General features: G+C 38.0%; 1 protein-coding gene across 4 annotated transcripts in view; it reads right to left on the bottom strand.

Annotated features, from left to right (window-relative positions):
- Window positions 1-18,528, bottom strand: part of CDKAL1 (CDK5 regulatory subunit associated protein 1 like 1) — a 390,780-nt gene that overhangs the window by 145,203 nt on the left and 227,049 nt on the right. For all 4 annotated transcript variants that reach the window (XM_021389320.1, XM_021389318.1, XM_021389319.1 and 1 more), the window contains one exon: window positions 775-941. In XM_021389320.1, coding sequence (XP_021244995.1) covers window positions 775-941 — 167 coding nt within the window. The remainder of the gene's footprint in view (window positions 1-774; window positions 942-18,528) is intronic.

Raw genomic sequence — 18,528 nt, forward strand, 5'->3', positions numbered from 1 at the left:
CCAAGGACAGTAATTTTAAGATCTAAGTGCATCTTTTTAACTCTATAACATCTTAAGAAAAGCAGCACAGTCAACAGCTATTTATCTGGATACAGCTGATACATAAGGCTACAAAATTTACCTTAAAATTTAACCTTTGTTTTGTGACAGAATCTAACCAAACTGACTCATGTTTGAGACAAAGCTCACTTTGTGCTTCACATATACAATACTCTTTCAAATTCACATTGTTGTTCACATTATTGTTTCTGAACTCGTGGAATTACTTTGTTACTCATTTTTCTTATGCAGGTATATATTTAAAATTTCCATTTTTTATCACAGAAGCTCTCCATAAACTCAGAATAGCATCTGACATAGGGAATACGAATATATTGTTGCCCAAGGCCTTGCTTACAGTATTTCTGGAAACACTCATCTGAAATGTAGCAGGAAGACAACTTTAACACCAGAGTCCATTGCCTGCTAATGACATTTGCTTTAGTTCTTGAAAACAGTAGACATGTACAGAAGCTGAGCATCACTCTAATGAAGCTCCATAGGTCAGGGACCTCAGCAATATTATCATTCCAAAATGATTTGAATATCTTATTATCTAGATAACTTGCTGTGCCAGGCAAATGGCTTAACCCTATTAGTGGAATTCTATAAATTTACTTGCAGTCTGTAATTTTTTTAAACTACCACTTAAAATAAAATGCACTATATACAGGGTTCCATACTGACTCCATCAATAAATGTCTAATGTATAAATAATTTTCTTTCCTTCCTTACCTCCAGATGCTCTAAAATATAGGGAGGATTTGTCATGCCAAGCCTCAGCATAGCTCCCTCAGGAATAGCTTCAACCAGCTTCCACAGAAGTGTAGGGAGGTCTGTGCCAATGTCTCTGCCATAAGCCCCTGTATCTTCACTGGTCAGCCATATCTCACAAACACCCTCTGTGAATAAAAGGTGGAGATAATTAACAGATCTGTTTTAGAGCTGTTTATTTTATCATACAGCTGCTCACTCTTTTTAATGCAGGATTTCACAAGGCCATTATGCAGCCACACTAGGTTTTCAATTGAAAGGGGGAGGGAAGGAAGGAAGGCTTATCCCATGGGTAGCAGTGGGTTATTAAGTTCATTTTATGAGCACAAGAGTGCTACAACAATGCTGTAAATTATCATTGCTGTGGAGTGATTAACATTCACAGCCAATGACTAATTCTGTGTTGCCTCTACTGCAAGTCAGTCACGTCTAGTACTCTGCTCTATTTTTTGAACCTAATTCATTAAACACTGCAAGCAACATTACCCAAGCAAAGAGTTTGCAGTAATGATTGTTACTAGCAGTCAACTTATTAACTGGTAAGCTTCCAATAAACAAAAACAGCTCTAAAGAATAACAACTAACAGTCCTCTTAGAATAACCGCTAAAATTCTTTAAATGAGAAAATGCAATATTAAGGCACTATTTAAAAAGTTAGTCATCACTACTTGACTAAGTGAGAGTGCTGAAAAGCCTGTTTCCTGGCTGTTAATACTTTATTTTCCACCGGTCGGGGCCTTAGGAAGTAGTATATTTGATCGGTATTGTAAAGAGTATCGGCCTCTAAAACTGAAATTTGGCAATAATATCCACTTGCTCAAAGAGGGGAAATGCTGCACAATCCTTTCATAATGGCTGAAAGCAACGAGGTTTCATGCAGCCACTTCCATCAGTCTGCCCACCTCCCAACCTTTTAATAATGAAGTCCACCTCCTCCCCCTTGCTGCTCCAAAGCGAGAAATAAGCCACTGAAAATAGGGTGGCTGAGAGGAAGACTCCTGTGATTCCCGGTTAAGAAAAGTTAGCATTAACTCATTGAAGGGCTAGATTTCTAATAAAAACGATGAACCAGTAAGCAAAACCATATGAACACCATAAGCTGCGCCATTCTTCAAAGCAATCGTGAAGCAACAAAGCACCCTCTGGACAAGCAGAGAAAATATCACAAAATATGAATGCTTATACTATGAAAAAAATTTTCAGATGAAGAAAATACAAAGAACTACACAGAATCAAATCAAATAAAAAGAGATAGAAAACCAAACATTTTACAAAAATGGAAACTCTCACAACAGACAGACGATAAAGGTGGACAGCAGCTATGTCAAGCAAAGATAATTCTGTTTGGGTAGAAAAGTTCTCAAGGTGATTCATTAATTACAACTGAAAATATTTACAAATTAAAGGTAAACTGAGAAACTCATCACTTGTTAAATTTTTAAGCTTTAGGAGAAAAAAGAGACAGATGCATAGCTCTGCTGATGTAGGAGCCTAGTGGCAAGCATTCTTGAAGCAGTGCTCTCTCATTATCCAGCTTTCCATCACAGCTTCGTAGCCACATTCGAGTAGGGCTGCCCAGTGTCTGATCAGGTACACTGAACTTGCCAACACATACAGTCACACCCTGGCTTCCACTGTAGTTGCTGATTATTTTAGAATCACATTCACAACAGACAGTACAATGTTACAAAATGTATTCTGAGATTTGCTTGCCCTACATTTTCCTGAGTTACAGGAAAAAAAAACAACAAGTGAATTATGGATCAGCTACATTTTAGAAATACGAGCAACATAAACGATATCAATGATGGCTAACATCCTGTAGTGTTTTTTATATCAGCTTCCAATAGCTATCATAACACTACAAAACAGTAATTTGCTTGCTGTTTTTCTACTGAAATAGACTAAATCTCAGTTCTAAGCTTTCATCTGGCTAGAAATGGAAATAACATTCAGGTGGAAAGGAACAGTGAGGTTTTAAAGCTGTATAGGTGGGGATGATTAGCACCCTGGTGTGCTGAAACTTCAAATTAAATCACGTGAAGAGGAAGCAGCTGTAATAGCAAACCAGCAACAACAAGAATAACTGCTCTCCTATCAGGGTGTTGAACAATAAGCAATGGGAATAATTCATGCTAAGAGAGCCAAAGATGAAGTCTCAATACGAGGAGGAGGGGGAGAGCACTTGTATGCTCCCTTTCCAATTTCAGGCTGACAAAATGGATCTTCCCATCCTGAAAGATGCTGTATTTACAAGAAGACTAAGTGAACTTCATGAACAACTATGGCAATACAGGCATGGTGGCAGTTGTTTCCAAGCTGTTTATTCTAGCCTTTTGCATCCTGAGTTCAGGAGTCTCTACTTAAATTGAATAATAAAACAACAGATCCCCCAGTCTTCTTAATAATGGGAAAAATACACTTCCTTTTTCCACGCAGCCCTCTGCCCCTCCACACTACAGCTGTACATAGAAAGCTATTCAAACCCAATGTCCAATTGTGTAGAACATATTTTCCCTTCCTCTGCAGCAAGCCTGACCAGCTCATACACCATTCTGTTATTTGATAATTTTGGTGCTAATAAAAGCAAGCTGATTTTGTAAACAAGAAAATTGATCCAGTCTGCAGAGATTGGATGTGCAAACTTGGAGAGTTTGTTACGTTATTAAGGTCAATTATCATTACATTCAAGTAATTACATGTCTGTCTTTGGTCACAGTGCATAGTTTATTTCTCATTCTGCCATCACCACCCAGCACAAGAGTAACCTCAACAGCTGGATCCCAATCTGCGCTCTGCTGTAATTGGAGATGACTGAGAATGAAAAATGTTGGAAAACAAAATGTTTCCAAGTAAATAAAGGAAGATCTGAACCAATTCCTTCTCCAACATCTCATTATAAACAATAATCATTGCAGATTATCTGAAACACATTTTAACTTAATTTTTATGGGTCAGTCCAAACAATCCTTGTCACAAAGGGAAGAAGAAATCCTACAGTTGTGACTTTTATGAGAGAGATATGTTTCTGTTTTAGAGACCACTTGAAATGATTTATTTCTTTAATTAAAAAAAACTAGACCTTTATATTTCACTTTATTTTCATGCCACTGTTGAAAACTCTTTTCAGCAGTAGCACAGTTATTAATTTGAAGAACAATTTACTCCATCTGAAAAATTTACTTCCATCTACCAAACTGCCCAAAGAATTTTAAATATCAGATGCTAATCCTACTGGAATTGTTATTTGTTGACCTACTGTGTAATTTCTATGCAGGCTGCTATAGTGAGAGATTGCCAGTTCTGACCTTCTCGCTATTCCACATACGCTTAACAATATCATAAAGTCCTAGAGTGGCATGGCTTGGAACAAACTTTAAAGATCACCCATTTCCAACCCCCCCTGCCATGGGTAGGGTTGCCAACCACTAGAATGGGTTGCGCTGGGCCCCATCAACCTGGTCTTGAAAGCCTCCAGGGATGGAGGATACACAACTTCTGTGGGCAACCTGTTTCACAGCCTCACCACCCCCTCATTAAAATTTTTTCCACCAAAATCTAATCTTAACTTCTCCTCTTTTAGTTTAAGACCACTCCCCCTTGGCCTATCACTATCTGCCCATGTAAAAAGTTGGTCTCCCTCCTGATTATATACTCCTTTTAAGCACTAGAAGGCTGCAGCAAGGTCTTCCTGGAGCCTTCTCCAGCCCAAAGAAGCCCAACTCCCTCATTCTTTCTTCATAGGAAAGCTGCCCCAGCCTTCTGATAACTTCTGTGACTCTCTTCACCAGCTCCACATATTTCTTCTGCTGGGGGCCTCAGGCTTGGATGCAGTACTACATATGGGGCCTCACAAAAGCAGAGTAGAGGGGGACAATTCTCTCCCTGCCCCTGCTGGCCACCCTTCTTCTGATGTAGCCCAGGATGCAGTTGGCCATCCAGGCTGAAAGCGCACGCTGCTGGCTCATGTCCAGCTTTTTGTTCATCAGGACTCCCAAGTCCTTCTCCACAGGGCTGCCCTCAGTGAGTTCTTCTCCCATTTTCTACATGTACTTGGGACTGCCTTGGCCCAAGTGCAATACCTTGCACCTGTCCTTGCTAAACTTCATTAGGTTCACATGGGCCCACTTCTCTAGTTTGTTCACATCCCTTTGGATGTCATTCCTTCCTTCTGTTGTGTCAACTGCACCACTCAGCTTGGTGTCATCAGCAAATTTGCTGAGGGTACACTCAATCCCACTGTCTTGGTCATTGATAAAGATGTTGAAGAGCACCTGTCCCAAGACACATCCCTGGGGGACACCACTCATAACCGGCCTCCATCTGGACAAAGAGCCATTGGCCATAGCCCTCTGGCTGCGACCCTCTAACCAACTCTTTATCCACCAAAGACTCCAGCCTTCAAATCCATACTTCTCCTATTTAGAGATAAGGATGTGGTGTGGGACCATCTCAAAGACCTTGCATACATCAAGGTAGTTGCCCTTCCTTTGTCTGCTAATGCCATTACTCCATCACAGAACACCCACAGAATTTACTTGCCTTCATTGAATTCCCTTTAGTTATTGCCAGTCCATTTATCACCACTGTTTAGGTCTCTGAGTATTAGCCCTGTCCCCTAGTTTGCCAACTACCTCCCCAATTTGATATCATCTCCCAGCTCACTAAAAACATACTTTATACCTCACTTTGCACATCGTTAGTAAACATACGAGGCAACCACCAGCTAGGCTTCATATTATGGATCCCCACCCTGTGAATCAGGCAGCCCTGCCAGTTCTCTCAGCCACCTTATTATCCACACATCCAGTCCATTCCTCATCAACATGTAATAATATTATAGGATACTACACTAAAGACCTTGCTAAATTCAAGTTAAAACAAAACAAAGCAAAACAAAACAAACCCAAACCCTCAACATCTTTCCCCTCCTCCACACAGCTAGACATCTTGCGATGGGAATCACATACCATTCGCCAGTGGTAAACCTACTAGAGGTAACCCCAATCAGCTCCTTGCCCTTCACATGCCTAGAAGTGCCTTTGCCACACAAACTTCCCACAGACTGAGGTTCAGCTGCCCTACAGTTCCCCTTTTCTTGCCTTTCTTGAAGGGCAGCATGACATTTCCCTTTTTCCAGTCATCAGGAATTTCCCAATTATCTTGATCTTTGGATGATGAGGGAGAAAAGCATTGTAATGACACCAACCAGGGCTCTCTGCACACTCAGGTATCCCCCACTGAAGGATTATTTCTATTACTTCTGGATGTTGAGCTGCAGTTGCAAGAACTGCAGCTACGTTTCGCAAGTGTTTAGTTCAGTACAAGCCTTAAAGCAGTTGTGGTTTCTGCTGCCCACAAGATGACACATATATTAGAGTGCTTAGGAAATGAAAACACTAACTTTTATGGTCCATATATTTTTGAGAACAAATGTGTTTGAGAACCAATATGAAGTGAAACATACTGGAAGTTTACAAAAGGAAATACAAAAGGAAGGCTATCATTCATTCTACTACACACAAAGTTACACTTCCTCCTTGTCAAGATGTTTTATTCAATTAAAGGTTTGGACAAGCCAATGATTTAAGATGTTATAAACTTCTATACAAGCTATACATTAATTTATTCATGGCATGATATTGTTGGACCATACAAAGCCTTAATAGAAACTTGATTTAAAAGTTCATTTAACACAGACGTGACTTAAGTGATGAGAACAAATTCCTGATGCTACAACATTCTGGTAAAATTCTGGGCTATAGTTGCACATTCTAAAAAAGTAGAATTAATCATACCTTAGACCCACTTAATTCTTCTGGCGACTACTTTTTAAAAAGCCTGAAACATCTCTTGACTTTAGTTTAGCTTTTTAAGTCATCTTACAAAAAGTAAAACACACTGCCACATTTACTTATATAGGAAGTTAAAATTGGAGCTTAAAAGAAGTTTAATGCAAAACAGCTCAAGAAGCAGCTCAAAGCTATTTCAATGAAAAAGTGTTAACCTTTTAAAAAAATCTTTGTTTCAAACATTTTTTGCCTCAAAGGGCATTTAGACTTCTTGCATGATTTTATGTAACATATGAAGCCAAATCAGAGCTAGATCAAAATCAAAAGAAAAAAAAAGCACGCGCATAAAAAAGAAAAATTAGGACTTTTCAAAAAGAACTTTTCTTAATTAGATTAAAATTTAAAAAATGCAAACATTTTGGTTTTATACAAAATTAAAAGAACAGAAACAAACCCAATACTACCCCCTCACATGAAACAAATACATGCACACACTTCTACCACCACGTTTTGCATAAATATATTAGGGTTACTTTGGTGATTTTAAAAAAACAACCACAGAGTGAAATGAAGCTACCTGTTTATTCTTTACATTCAGCTGTCTAACTTTAATGTAAGAACAGTCTACCACCCACTTTATAGTTAGATAGACGTGGCGTCTGATGGGTATACCGTTATTAGATTCTTCTAATGGCAGCTTTCCATTTTATCTTGTATGGTTACGCAAGTGGAAGCTACAGAGAGATTTATTTAAGGTTTTCTTTTTCAAAAGTTATGCATCTGAAAGATGAACTGCTGAGAATGTCAGCTCAGTGGATTTACCTTTTTTTTCTAAATTCATTAAATAAAAGCTTCATTTGCAACAACCAGAATTGTATTTTCGAAGAAGTGTTACAGCTGGGAGAGGGAAGCAAGAATTTGAGGACTAATATCAAAACCAAAACTTCTCCTTCTGCAGCGAACACTTCACCATCAAGGTATTCACAATGGAAGTTTACTACCTATGTCTGCTGTAGGGTTTAGCACTTTGACAACTTAAGCAAAACAAGCAGTATTTGGTATATTTCTGTGGCTACAGTGATAAGCAAAATAAAGTATTTTGATAAAATGAGATTAGTATCTGAAAATATTGCCCTTTAATAAAAAGGTATATCAATTCCAAATTCAACTGAACAAGAAATAAGAATACCTCTGAAAGTAATAAAGTTTAGTTTGCTTCTGAGCAAAGTGGAGAGGAAAAGCGGGAGGAAAGGTAACTACAATAAGTCGGTTGCTGCTGCAAACAGAATGATAGTTGAACTTATTATGAGCCCAGTTTAATTCTGCTAGAACAAGAAAGACTTAGAAGGGCATCAAGATAGACAGATATTAGCTCTGTGTCCACAATGCAGCATTATGCACCTTGCTTTCAAGGAGGAAATTAATGATACCGTACATCATGATAATGAATTGGGTTTTTAAGTTGATTTTAAGAGGAGGAAAGCATTTCAAGAAAACTAAAGAGAAACATGCAGTTGCTTTTCATGAGTTGGTCCTAGTTCTCATGCTGAGAGAAGAGGAATTTGTGCTTTAAGACAAAAGTCTGTGCATACTCTTTTGGACATCTGTCTACGGTCTTCCTATTTCAAGGCATGTTAGTTTCATACACAACAGCATGTTTTGCAAGTAAGCTCTCAAATGTATAAAAAAAATTCAGTTCTTTCATTAAATTTTCCAGTTGAAAAAAAAATCAAACTGAAGATTGCAATTCCATATATACACATCCTAAAATAACTAAGTCATTTTTCAGAGATCATAGAATCACAGAATGGTTTGGGTTGGAAAGGACCTTTAAGATCATCTAGTTCCAACCCCCCTGCTATAGGCAGGGACACCTCTCTCTACACCAGGTTGCTCACAGTCCCATCCAGCCTGGCCTTGAATGCTTCCAGGGAGGGGGCATTCGCAACCTCACTAGGCAACCTGTTCCAGTGTCCCACCATCTTTACAGCAAAGAATTTCTTCCTGGTACCTAGTCTAAATCTACCCTCTTCCATTTTAAAACCATTTCCCCTCCTCCTATCGCTACCTGCTCTTATAAAGAGTCCCTCCCCAGCTTTCCTGTAGGCCCCCTTCAGGAACCAGAAGGCTGCTATAAGGTCTCCTCAGAGCCTTCTTTTCTCAAGGCTGAAGAGCCCCAGCTCTCTCAGCTTGTCCTCATAGAGGAGGTGCTCCAGCACTCTGATCATACTGTAGACCTCCTCTGGGCCTGCTCCAACAGCTCCATGTCCTTCTTGTGTCGGGGGCTCCAGAACTGGACGCAGTACTGCAGGTGGGGTCTCAAAAGAGCAGAGTAGAGGGGCAGAATCACAACTATTGCCTAAGTCTTACGCGTATTAATGATCAGGGAGAGAATTAGCTAAATCAGTTCTTTGTTGAATCAAGAACACTATTCAAGAAGTTATTTCAATGGTACGTAACGGTACATGCATCAAGAAATTAAAGCATTAGAGGTCTAATGGTGCTGGTCAGCAGCAGGCTCAGCATGAGCCAGCAGTGTAGCCTGGCAGCCAAGGGGCAAATCGCATCCTGGGGTGCATTAAACACAGCTCAGCCAGCTGTTCAAAAGAGGTAGTTATCCCACTGTATTTAGCAATGATGCAGCCTCACATTGAGTAATGTGAAGTTCTCAGCTCCACAGAATAAAACAATTGTTAAAGTCCCTGAAGGAATCCAGAGGAGGCACCGAAGCCGGTAACAGAGCTGGCAGGCATGCCCTGCAAGGAGAGGCTGAGGACGCTTGGGCTGCCCATTCTGGAGAACAGGAGGCCCAGATGTGACTTCGTTGCTCTCTGCAGCTTTCTGAGGAGGGAGAGCAGAGAGAGGTGCTGGGCTCTGCTCCTGGTCACCAATGGCAGAACATAAATGACACACACCTGACAGGGGAGGGTCAGAGTGGGCACTGGGAAACATTTCTGTACCATGACAGTGGTCAGCCCCTGGGACAGGCTTCCTCTAGAGGTGGTTGATGCTCCATGCTTGTCAAGAGGCATTTGGACAATGCGACCAATAACATGCTTTAACTTTTAGTTATCCATGAAGAGGTCAGGCAGTTGAGTTGGACTCGATCTTTGCAGGTTGATTCCAACTGAACTGTTCTATTCTTCTGACCGGGTGACGATAGATAACAAATTTTGCATGAAGGGACTTAAACACAAAGGAATGCTATTTCAGAAAACTCAAACAGGAACTGATTTAGAATTGTTCCATGGTCTTGTATACAATAAACAGATAGGTAGGTCCATGAATTATGGAATTAATGTTCTCAGTTCCATGCTTCACATTTCATGAGCTACTGATGCGCTCCTGTTGGCCTAAGCAAAGAGACAGGGTACTCAACCCTCCACCAGTCTAGCACTCTTCAGAAAAAAAATTACTCTTCAGCTACTTGAAAAGGCAGTATTTCCCCAAAATAATAATAAAAAAAACCTAAAGAATTAAAATGTATCATTTATATGCCTATTTCTGAAACACAAATGAGAAGCCTACTTCAAACTTTGTATTGAAAATGACAGATATGAGATTTTGTTTATGACTTTTTCCCCTCTTCCGTTTCCCAGGGCATGGGTCCGTGGGTCCCTCTGCCACATTAGTCACAGAACCAGGCCAAACCTGCCCGTAAACTGTTGATAATGACTTAGAAATTCCCTTGGAAAAAAAAGGGCAATGTGCCACTCATTATAAGTTCTCCATTTGAAAACAAAAACATAGGCTATCCGTCTGCTGTAGATGAAGTATTAGATGCAAATGGTCACATGCTGCACAAATTCACATACATGGTCATGAGCTGTAGGCATATTCTGTGACATTACAGGATGCAGTGCTAATTAATGGAGGCTTTTACTGAATAGCCATCTCTGTAGTGCTAATTTAAACAATGTTTTTATGGAAACTGATTAATTCTCTGGAAGCAACATGGCATATCAAGTTTCAATAATTAAATATATTTGTAGCCAAGCTAAATAATAATCAGAATGAGTCTATAAAGAGAATAGCTTACAGATTCTACAATAGCAGCTTGAACACAAGCTACAGGATGTGGTAGAAATATTTGACATGGAAACTTGTTTTCTTGAAATCATTCTCCAGCTCAAATTTCCTGTGTTTTTGAGAGCCAGAGTCTATAGCACTCTTTCATCCAAAGTTTCTGACTTTTTTTTTTAATAGATGAACAGCAACAGTAGAAAGAAGCCACGTTTTGCTTATCTACACATTACATATTTAAAATTACTTGAAAACTAGCTTGAAATAATTGGGGTTAAAGCAAAATGCTGAAATTTGAAAATATGATCAAAGCAAAAAAAGATTTTGATAAAAGTTTACATCTAACTTTGACTGAAAAGATTAACAATAATGAATTATCTCTGACCTGTTACATACCCCAAGACGAAGGCAGAAATCTTAAAATCTCTTATGTGTTCCGATCAAACAAAAATATAATTAATAAGTACCATCATAAGTGACAAATACTAGTGTCGAACAGTGTATAGCACATTAAATTATCGGCAAAGATATAATAATCTTAAACCTCAGGTATGATATGGAATACAGAAGTATTTATTAAAAAGGGCCTTCTCTACATAAAGCAATCCTTCTGTAAATCAGTCACCTTATTTTACATCAAAGTAGTTACTTCTAAGGACAATATCAGAAACCAAAGATATCTCAAAGAGGGGCAATGTACAGTTTCTGAGGATGATAATGTTTGTCTAAATCCTCACAATAACATTGATAACAGGTTTAACTCATTAAGAATATCCTAGCCTGTATTTGCAAGAAAAACAACTTGTTGCTGCACACGACAATAAGCTCAAGTGGTTTAGTAGGAAACCAATAAGTAAAATATTTTTTTAAATGATCATACAGATAAAAATCATACCATAATCTCTCTGATTTCTGACACAAGCTTCCTCTAATATTCACCATTACTTAAAGTATATTCTAAAATGGCTGTCATACCCTCGGGAACTCTAAGTGGGTCAATTTAAGAAAGAAGAAGGGCTACTTTGAAAGTAATGCCTCCTATATTATTATGTTGGCCCACAACATCGGAGGATGTTGGTGGTACAGATGTTGGTATATGGCAGTAGAGGTTGAACCTTCCCACCAATATGCCATCACATTTTGTTGCCATCTAACAAATGGCAGCAGAGGGGTAGTCTCACAAAAAATGGCATCTGACATGGAAGAAGATCTGATGAAGCAGAGGTGTGCAACTGAATTCCTCTATTCAGAAAAAAATCCACCTATTGACATTTAATGATGCTTGCTGAGCACTTATGGAGACCAAACAGTGGATGTGAGCATAGTGAGGTGGTGGGTGGTGTAATTCAGCAGTGTCAACAGTGACAGTGGGTCACTTCCGCTGGTGTAGACTGTTATGAGCACAGCATGTGGGCTGTTGTTCATCCCTGGTGAAAAAGCATAAGTAATGCTAGAGACTGTGTTAAAAAAGAGTGTTTTGTAGCTGAGAATTTGCTCTATCAAATAGCGTCACTGTGCTCTTTGTATCTGCTGTAGTTTCCATGGAAATATACAGGAGGTATTACTTTTGGAATGACCTACATAGAACACTCATATCAGTAATGGAATTTCTCTACTTCTAAATTATAAATTTGTTTAAGTGAATTTTCACTGAGGACACAGTGGGTACATCCACCTTAATCTAAATTTATATAAAATATTCAGTGATACACCAACAAAATTCATCATAATCAAAATGCAATTAAAAATCTGTTGGAGATGTCCACAGGGAGGTCAAAGTGAAATCATTCAAGGGTTTTGAAGGATATTAAAGTTGTTTTTTCTCATACAGATTAATGCCCATTAAGGTCTGATTCTGAATAATAATCTACTTTCTGATGAACTGATTATATGTCAATGCAGAAACATGAATTAACTCAAAACTAAGAGAGATGAGCTTCTGTTGAGGAATCTCTATCAAAAGAATATTAAGACTGCAATTACTTGATACTTTCAAAACTAGAATTCAAACAATAGCCTAGCTGCTCAGAAAGAAAAAAAATTATTATTTCTCCTATAAGGAAACACAGCAGATGATACTGGAAAAAAAATTAAATATTTTTCAAAATAAGCTAGTAATATCCTTGTTTGTTAAATAATTTCTCTTTAAACACTTAGTAAATAACTACAAGTCTTATATAATCTTGCCTCTGTCTTAATTAAAAAAAAATCTGTAACGATTTCCTTGTAACATGTCATATTTATCTCTGAAAAATTTAGCTCATCAATGTAGTTTGAGAGAAAAAAAAATTATGAAGCTATTGAACTGTGCAAATCTTGTAACAGCTGCTCATCTGCACCAACTGCTAGAAAGCCATGATTAGGGACAGCATGAAAACAACGCACCTGCCTTAAAGATTTTTTTTTTTAAGGAGATATTCCTAATACTGAGAGATCACATTTCCCTTCAAAAGAGATACCTGCATTCTCAAACACTGCATCTTGGTTCAGCAGTTTTAATGCTGGAGTAATGGAGCTGGTATTACTTGTTCTTCGTTTTTCTTGAGATGGCTTTCCAGTCAGAAGTACATTTTGTCATTTCACTAAGAGTTTAGTTTTAGGACACTCATCCATTCTTCAGTGGGCATGTCAAAGTACCAGCTTTTTGGTGCCTAGGGAGAGAACATTTACTTCACTTTGGAAAGCAGAGGAGAGTGAAGGGAAGGCTGGGTTCCAAATTCTGGCAGCGGTGTATACACGTGCTAGAGGAACACACAAAATTGTGACAGGAACACACAAAATACCACAGCAGCTAGGGCGAATGATGCAATTTGTCTGGTACAGTACTCTTGTCAATGACCATTGTTTATGGGATGTTTGAAGGGACACATTAAAATCAGTTTGCAGAAAAATCCTTCAGGCAGCAGCAGTTTAGTCGGTCTTACAGAAAATCCTCACGTGTCAAGAAAAAAAAGAAAAATCCTTTGAATAACATACCAACCTGGTATGTCTGCTCTGAATGAGCACAGAAATCTTGGGTATTCTCTTATTAGCAATTCTCATTAACATTAAAAGATTTTATTGAATATGATTACAAAAGCTGCGACCGAAGCTGATATTGGAAAGACAGTTCCTTGTTTCAGGGCTTTCAACAGTTCTGAGTTTCAGGGTGAAGAGCCAAAAGTACCGAGTGCGGTTTTTCTTTGGTTGTCACTACTATGCCCAAGACGCTATACTACAATTTAAGACATTCAGTATTTCAAAACTTACAAGAATATTAGCACAGCATTTCAATCACTAATCCACTTAACAGCAGCACTGCAATCAAGACGTAGAACTCTGCAACTGCTACGGGGCTTCAGAATTGTGCATGTAAATCATCTTTGGAAGAACTTGAATCGTTTTCTCTCAGGACACTCTGAACTCTAAAAATAAATTCTAACCTTAACGTTATAGAGGAGTCACAAATCAAATACAAATGCTAGTCAAGAATGTTTCCCATTTTTCTGAAAGAAATACGATCCAACAGTAAAGAAGTATTGCTTTGCATATGTTTATATTTCCTCATAATGATAGGTGGCAGATTTTGTAGAACGTTTTTAATAAAAATGCCCAAATTCATACACTAAGTTGGATAAAGAAAGAAAATTCATAGAATGCACTATGAAGTGATTAAATATCTAACCCAAAGCACAAGTAACAACAACAACAAAAACGTATACTATCACAGACTCTGCACAACTGCAGAGGAAACGTGCTCTATTTACATATACCACTTGTAATGGCATAGAAAAACAAGCTCTAACAAAGTTAGAAACAATAAGAAGCCTAACAAAGGGTCTGTTCTTCCCTTATTTTTGAGGTGGAAAATGCGTCATTTCTTAATTAACATATTTTGACTGCCAATAATTCCCATTTAACAACAGGAGCTCTAGGCCAGCAGCATGTGCTTGAATTTCCAAATAATTTATTAAAGGCTCACAGTGACTCCTAAGTCATAGCATAACATGATTTTTTGTCCCTTCAAAACTAGTTCATAAAAGATGAGAATAAAAAGGCTCTTTGAGCCTTAACATATTTTCAGAAATATTCTTTTCTGTTATTTCTTCCCTCCTATCTCTGCCCTCAAGTAAAATACAAAAAGCAGTGACCTATTTCAACATTTTTCCTCAAAGGGAAATTAAAAGCATGTAGTAAATTCTATATAAAGATCAGAGCACTGAAAAATATAAGAATAAAAAGAAAAAATAAACAACACAGGATGAAAACACTTCCTTGAAACCTAAGGTGAACTCTAGGCATACCTGCACTATCTCAGTTGATATACTGGGTGATTGAGGCCTGCACCTGGGAAATAAACATTTTAAGAATGAACCTGAACACATGAATGCCAACAAAAATCAGAAGAATGAGCAGAACTGACTGGGTTAAATAACCATACAGTATTAACTGCAGATTGCACAGAAAAATAAACTGAAACCTCTTAGAAAAAAATCCTCCAAGGGAAATATATTCCTTTCCTCCTGTCAAAAAAATACCAGAAATTATCTTGGGATTACAATGAAGTTTCCCCTCATTTGATTACATTTAGAGGTACTACACCAACAAGGATTTTGACGGCAGTTTTACAAGGCAGTAGTTAAAAATCAATCACATTGCTCAATAAGAATACAGAGCAACAGAGAAATTGTGAGCTTATATGTTTTCTAATCAACCTCTGTTTTGCATTCAGTAAGAATTGAGTTACCCATTACTGCAACCAAATCCTCCCATTCTAGCCACTAGTGTGGATGTGGATCCCTTAAGCTTATCTTTAAGAAATAAACCTTTGAACAGGATACCTAAGAAAACAAGCTTTACACAACCATGCTGTGCATGTATCATTCTATCCCCGCAACAATCCAACTCATTGATCAGTTTCAACCAAAACTGACAGAAAACTGGAAATCTCAGTGGTGGTAAGTTCCCGCAGGTCTCAGGAATATGAGTCAGTAGGTGAGGAAGCACGGTCTGAGGTGGTGTTCCAGGTAAGGGCAGGCAGGGCTCAGCTACAGCCGCAGGAGTAACCCACTGGAGTCACCACAAGGCACCGAGTTTCTATCACACTGAAAGAGTGGGTCTTAAATATAATAAACATTAAGTAGGTAAAAACCACAGATTCATGAGAAGTCCAACTTGTAATTACTTGTCCAACAATTTTAGTCTACTTCTTTTAATACCTAAAGAATAGCATGTGACAATAATCAATAACATGAGACAGTTAAATAATTCTCTTTCTTCAGGTCATTAATATTCTTTAGCACTAGGCCTCCAAGCAATTCATCACACCATATGCCTGAATGCATGCCACTGGAGCAATAGTTTTTCTGCACATTCTCTCTGTGTACGTTTCTATGCATGAGAGAACAAATATTGAGACTATCTGACAGTCTCCATTTTATTTTGCAGGTCTGTTCCAACACATTTAACCACAATGCCTATCTCTTCTCTTTCCTCCCCTTCAACCTGCCCCGTCAATGACCTTAAACCCAATTTAAATGAACCACCCTCTGTCAGTAATGAGAAATAATTCACCCTCGGTGATGGTGTGTTAAAGCCTTTCTTATAAAAGAATCGCACACATCTTTTTAATCATCTTGAATCATATGAGGGCTTTTGGGCTTCAAAAATCATTCACTAGTGATTTTAGGGAGGCCAGACGTAAGTTGAAGTTCAAAGCAAAATCATTTATTTGCTCCAGCCCTTAATTATAAATTTAGCATGAGGGAACCATAGCCTGAGTAATTTCCATGTTGCAGTTTGAGAATGACTAAGTTCTGTGGCTCTGCCAGATTGAGAGGAAGGATTTAATAATTCTCCCCACTGCACATTAATACTTTTTTTCTTCTCATGCTCTGTAGAAAATCATGCCAAACATATGAAATTAACAGCTTTAACTTCACCTGTAAATAACTCCAATAAGGACGTTTAGCATCAAACTTTTGTCAAGTACTCAAAAATGATTACAGTCAGATCACCAGATGGATTCAGGCTTGCAGCTCCTGTTGATTTCCTACAGCTTTAATCCTTTTATTTAAACACCTCATAGCTTATTTTCAGGGTATATGAGAACAGGGAAGGTGGTTAGTATATTTTGCATGGATTCTGTAATTCTTTAATTTCATGTGAGAGCTTCTGGTACCTTCTGCATTTATTCTGATCAGTGAAACAGAAAGATAACGATGAATTGAAATCCTGGATGAGATGAAAAAACATGCAAAATTAGACTACACTTTAGCCTGGAGAAAGAAGTTAACATGTAACCATCACAATGTAAGAAGTGTTATCGATTTAAAGGAGAATTCTTATGAAAGTGTCTACTTCATTAAAAACAGGATCATAAAACAAAAAGCTCTGTGCTGCTAGACACAAACTGCATTGTGTCTTGCAGGAGCGTCAAGTCTTGGCAAACAGCCAGCTGCTGAAACGCTGCCAGGCACATCAGATATATATTAATGCGGGATAATCTGTAAGAAAAGCATTCTTTCATAAACATTTTTTTCTTTGTAAAACCATCAATCAACTTCCTAGCTGAGCACCATGTGGCTCAGCTTAAGAGATCCTCAAAAATGCTTCAGTGTCTATAAACCACCGACTTATTTCAGAGACCTGGTGCCTTTCAGTGCCCATTGTCCTAAGTATTTGCTGAAGTTATTTGGCTGGCTGTCAGCAGCTAATTCTGATTTGTAACTTGGGAAACCAGCAGCAGGAGGTTGCTCAGACGAGACTAGTGTCATCCTCAGCACCAATTAGGCAAGGTGAAGACTGCCAATCAAGATTGTTTAGCACTTACAGGAACTTATTTTATAGTTATATAAAATACCTTGAAGTCATTTTATAGGAACAGCATGAACATACAGGACCACCTAAACATCTGCCAGAAAAAGAACTCATGCAGGCCTCTTGTTACTTAGGCCACATTAAACTGCATAGAAAGGCACAAAGATACGTGTTTTGTTCAAAAGTTTTATTTCCCAGAAAGTACGCACTGATTGGTGTTAAAAAGGATAGGCACTGTAGCAATAGTATGACCCAAAACATTTTCCGGAGGAAACTTACTACAGAACAGTAAATTTCCAAGTGTTTTCAGGAATAGACTTGACTGTCCAGTAAAAAAAATACATCAAAAGAACGTTTACAACTACTTTAACAACTATTTCTACACATAAAAGAAGCTCTACTGATATTCTGTGGAGGTAGTAGAGTCCATCTCAAAGTGTTAATCCTTTGGGATTCTTGCATATTCAATAGGTAAAATACCATTTTCCTACGCATCTCATCTTTTGAGGGGCAAAGGATGTGGGTTTCTAATGCAAAGCACTTCAATGTCATTACTTAAAACATATGTTCTAATGTTATAACATATATTAACATACTGATACTTCTACATAATTTGATACGAGTCAAGATTAGGAAATTATCATTGTTTAAATCAACAGGAGATAATATAAATAATTTCACTATCATATAACTACCAGATGAATTCACTTATTTCAAGTTAGACATTGTGCGATTACACGACCCACAAACACAACTGCAACTGTACTGTGGTCATACTTAATTTCTTCAAAAATGGTTCTTCAGAAAGAGTTACATCACACTGCCTAACGTTAACATTACTTGTTGATGCCTGAATGATCTCAGTAAATAAATAACATTCATCTCATGGTACAAAGAGCACTTAATTAGCTCTCCTCTAAATTGCAAACAATTCATGGCTACAGTATCCACTAGAAATACATTTCTTTCAAATAATGAATACATTTTAGAAATGAGAAAATAAGGTGTTTTTGAAAGAGTATACTTCATCTTTCTGTATCTATAAATAGACTGAGTCGGTAAGTTTTCTTGTTACCATAATTGTGTCTATCATGGGAAGAAT

Source organism: Numida meleagris, chromosome 2 (assembly GCF_002078875.1).
Source record: "Numida meleagris isolate 19003 breed g44 Domestic line chromosome 2, NumMel1.0, whole genome shotgun sequence".
Taxonomy (NCBI): Eukaryota; Metazoa; Chordata; class Aves; order Galliformes; family Numididae; genus Numida; species Numida meleagris.